This window comes from Portunus trituberculatus, chromosome 3 (genome assembly GCF_017591435.1).
Source record: "Portunus trituberculatus isolate SZX2019 chromosome 3, ASM1759143v1, whole genome shotgun sequence".
Taxonomy (NCBI): domain Eukaryota; kingdom Metazoa; phylum Arthropoda; class Malacostraca; order Decapoda; family Portunidae; genus Portunus; species Portunus trituberculatus.
Genome location: NC_059257.1, coordinates 4,349,370 through 4,351,869, shown reverse-complemented (window position 1 = coordinate 4,351,869; position 2,500 = coordinate 4,349,370). Strand labels below are relative to the sequence as shown.

Sequence of the window (2,500 nt, the reverse complement as noted above, 5' to 3'; positions counted from 1 at the left end):
TTTCTTTCCTCTCTTGTCTGTTGTGTTTTCCTATTTGTTTTCTTTTCCCTCGGTAATTTAAACTGAAACGCGAACACACACACACACACACACACACACACACACACACACACACACACATCTTTTATCTTTTCTTTTATATTTTTTCTCTCCTTTTCTTTCTTTCTCTTTCAACGTCCTAAAAACAATTACACCATTCTAGTCTCTCTTGTTTTCCTACGTGTTAATTTGACTCTGCTGAAAGACCAACCTTTTCTTTTAATTTTCTCTTTTCCTTGTCCTCCTCATCCTTCTCTGTTTCGTATTCAGAAAAGTTTTGCTTTCTCACCACGAAGGCCACAGGGATGACTGACAGAGTTTTCAAGAGCGTTCCTCCAGTTAATAATGTAGAAATCTTGTCACTGCTTCTAGAATAATAATAACAAAAAAAAAATACGCTTAGAAACGCTTTGTTCCCTCACCACGAGTTTTTTTCCAAGGCCACAGAGATCATTAGTTAGGTTTTTAAGAGTGTTTTTCTAATCAATAATGTAGAAATCTTGTCAATCTTCCTGTAGAACAATAAAACACCTTTATAAATGCTCTGCTCTCTCACCCCGACTGTTTTCAAGAATACAGGGATGATGAGCGAGGATTTTAGGTGTTCCTCCAGTTACTAATGTAAAAATCTTGTTAATCTGTCATTGGAAGAGTAGAAACGGTTTAATCTTTCACCGTGACTGTTTTCCAAGGCCACAGGGATGATGAGCGAGGTTTTTAAGAGCATTTCTCTAGTTAATGATATAGAAATCTTGTCGCTCTGCCTCTAGAACTGTAAAAACACCTTAAAAAACTCGTGTTAATTTAAATAAAGCCTTTTTTGAAACAGTGAAGGTGGGTAAAGCACAGAAGTGTTTGAGAATACCACATTTCTCTAAACACACTCTAAAAAACCACTCCTTTGTGTTCCTTCGTGCCTCACCACCACAGGAGACAGGAAATCACGCAGCACCACCAACATGTTCCTGGTGTCCCTGAGCGTGGCTGACCTGCTGATGCTGCTGCTGTGTGTGCCGCTCAAGACTGTGTACTTCTTCGTGGTGCTGTGGGATTCTGGCGGCGCGGCGTGCAAAGTTGCCAACTACGTGATGATGCTTTCCTTCACCGCCAGTGTGCTCAACCTGACGGCAGTCAGTCTGGAGAGGTGAGTGGCTGGAGAGAGAGAGAGAGAGAGAGAGAGAGAGAGTGTGTGTGTGTGTGTGTGTGTGTGTGTGTTTCAGTGTTTGATCTGCTGCAGTCTCTGACGAGACAGCCAGACGTTACCCTACGGAACGAGCTCAGAGCTCATTATTTCCGATCTTGGGATAGGCCTGAGACCAGGCACACACCACACACCGGGACAACAAGGTCACAACTCCTCGATTTACATCCCGTACCTACTCACTGCTAGGTGAACACCACCTACACGTCAAAGGAGACACACCCAAATATCTCCACCCGGCCGGGGAATCGAACCCCGGTCCTCTGGCTTGTGAAGCCAATGCTCTAACCGCTGAGCTACCGGGCCGTGTGTGTGTGTGTGTGTGTGTGTGTGTTATTTGTCCGTATATGTATTCCCAAAGAGAGAGAGAGAGAGAGAGAGAGAGAGAGAGAGAGAGAGAGAGAGAATAGTAATTGAAAACACTGCTATCGTAATCAATTTGCTATCTCTCTCTCTCTCTCTCTCTCTCTCTCTCTCTCTCTATTAAAAAGGGATTGTTTTTATATATTAGTGAGAGAGAGAGAGAGAGAGAGAGAGAGAGAGAGAGAGAGAGAGTTAATCATGAGAGAGAAGGCTTAGCGGAGATGAGATGAAGGAGAAAAGGAGGAGGAGGAGGAGGAGGAGGAGGAGGAAGAGTCATAACATTTAATCAAGAAGAGGAGGAGGAGACAAATAAAATGAGAGAAGGAGAGGGTTACCTGGTTAAGTGGAGAGAGAGAGAGAGAGAGAGAGAGAGAGAGAGAGAGAGAGAGAGAGAGAGCGTTTGAGTGCTTTTTCTCTTCAGCATTCTTTTATTTGTTTTACCTTGCATGTTCTCTCTCTCTCTCTCTCTCTCTCTCTCTCTCTCTCTCTCTCTCTCTCTCTCTCTCTCTCTAGCCTGTGAACCCAACCCAATTTAACTTAAACAAACCTAACTAATCAATAACTGAACGAAACAAGTAAGAGAAATAAATTAATAGATAGACAAATAAATAAAATATAATCAATCACATCCTAACCTAACCCTACCTCAATCCTACCCTACCCTACCCTACCCTAACCTACCCTAACCTAACCTAACCTAACCTAACCCAACCCAAATCCAGCCTAACCTAACGTAGTGGGGTTTTTAAGAGTGTTTCTCAAATTAATAATGTAGAAATCTTGTCAGTCTGCCTCTAGAACAGTAAAAACACTCTTAGAAATGCTCTGCTAATCTAACCCAACCAAAACCCCAACGCAACCTAACCTAACCTAACTTTAACCTAACCTAACCTAACC

The 2,500-nt window shown here is 42.6% G+C and overlaps 1 protein-coding gene across 2 annotated transcripts in view; it reads left to right on the top strand.

Annotated features, from left to right (window-relative positions):
* The window catches only part of LOC123509267 (galanin receptor 2a-like), a 31,458-nt gene that overhangs the window by 20,082 nt on the left and 8,876 nt on the right, over positions 1-2,500 (top strand). For both annotated transcript variants that reach the window (XM_045263477.1, XM_045263469.1), the window contains exon 4: positions 970-1,183. In XM_045263477.1, coding sequence (XP_045119412.1) covers positions 970-1,183 — 214 coding nt within the window. The remainder of the gene's footprint in view (positions 1-969; positions 1,184-2,500) is intronic.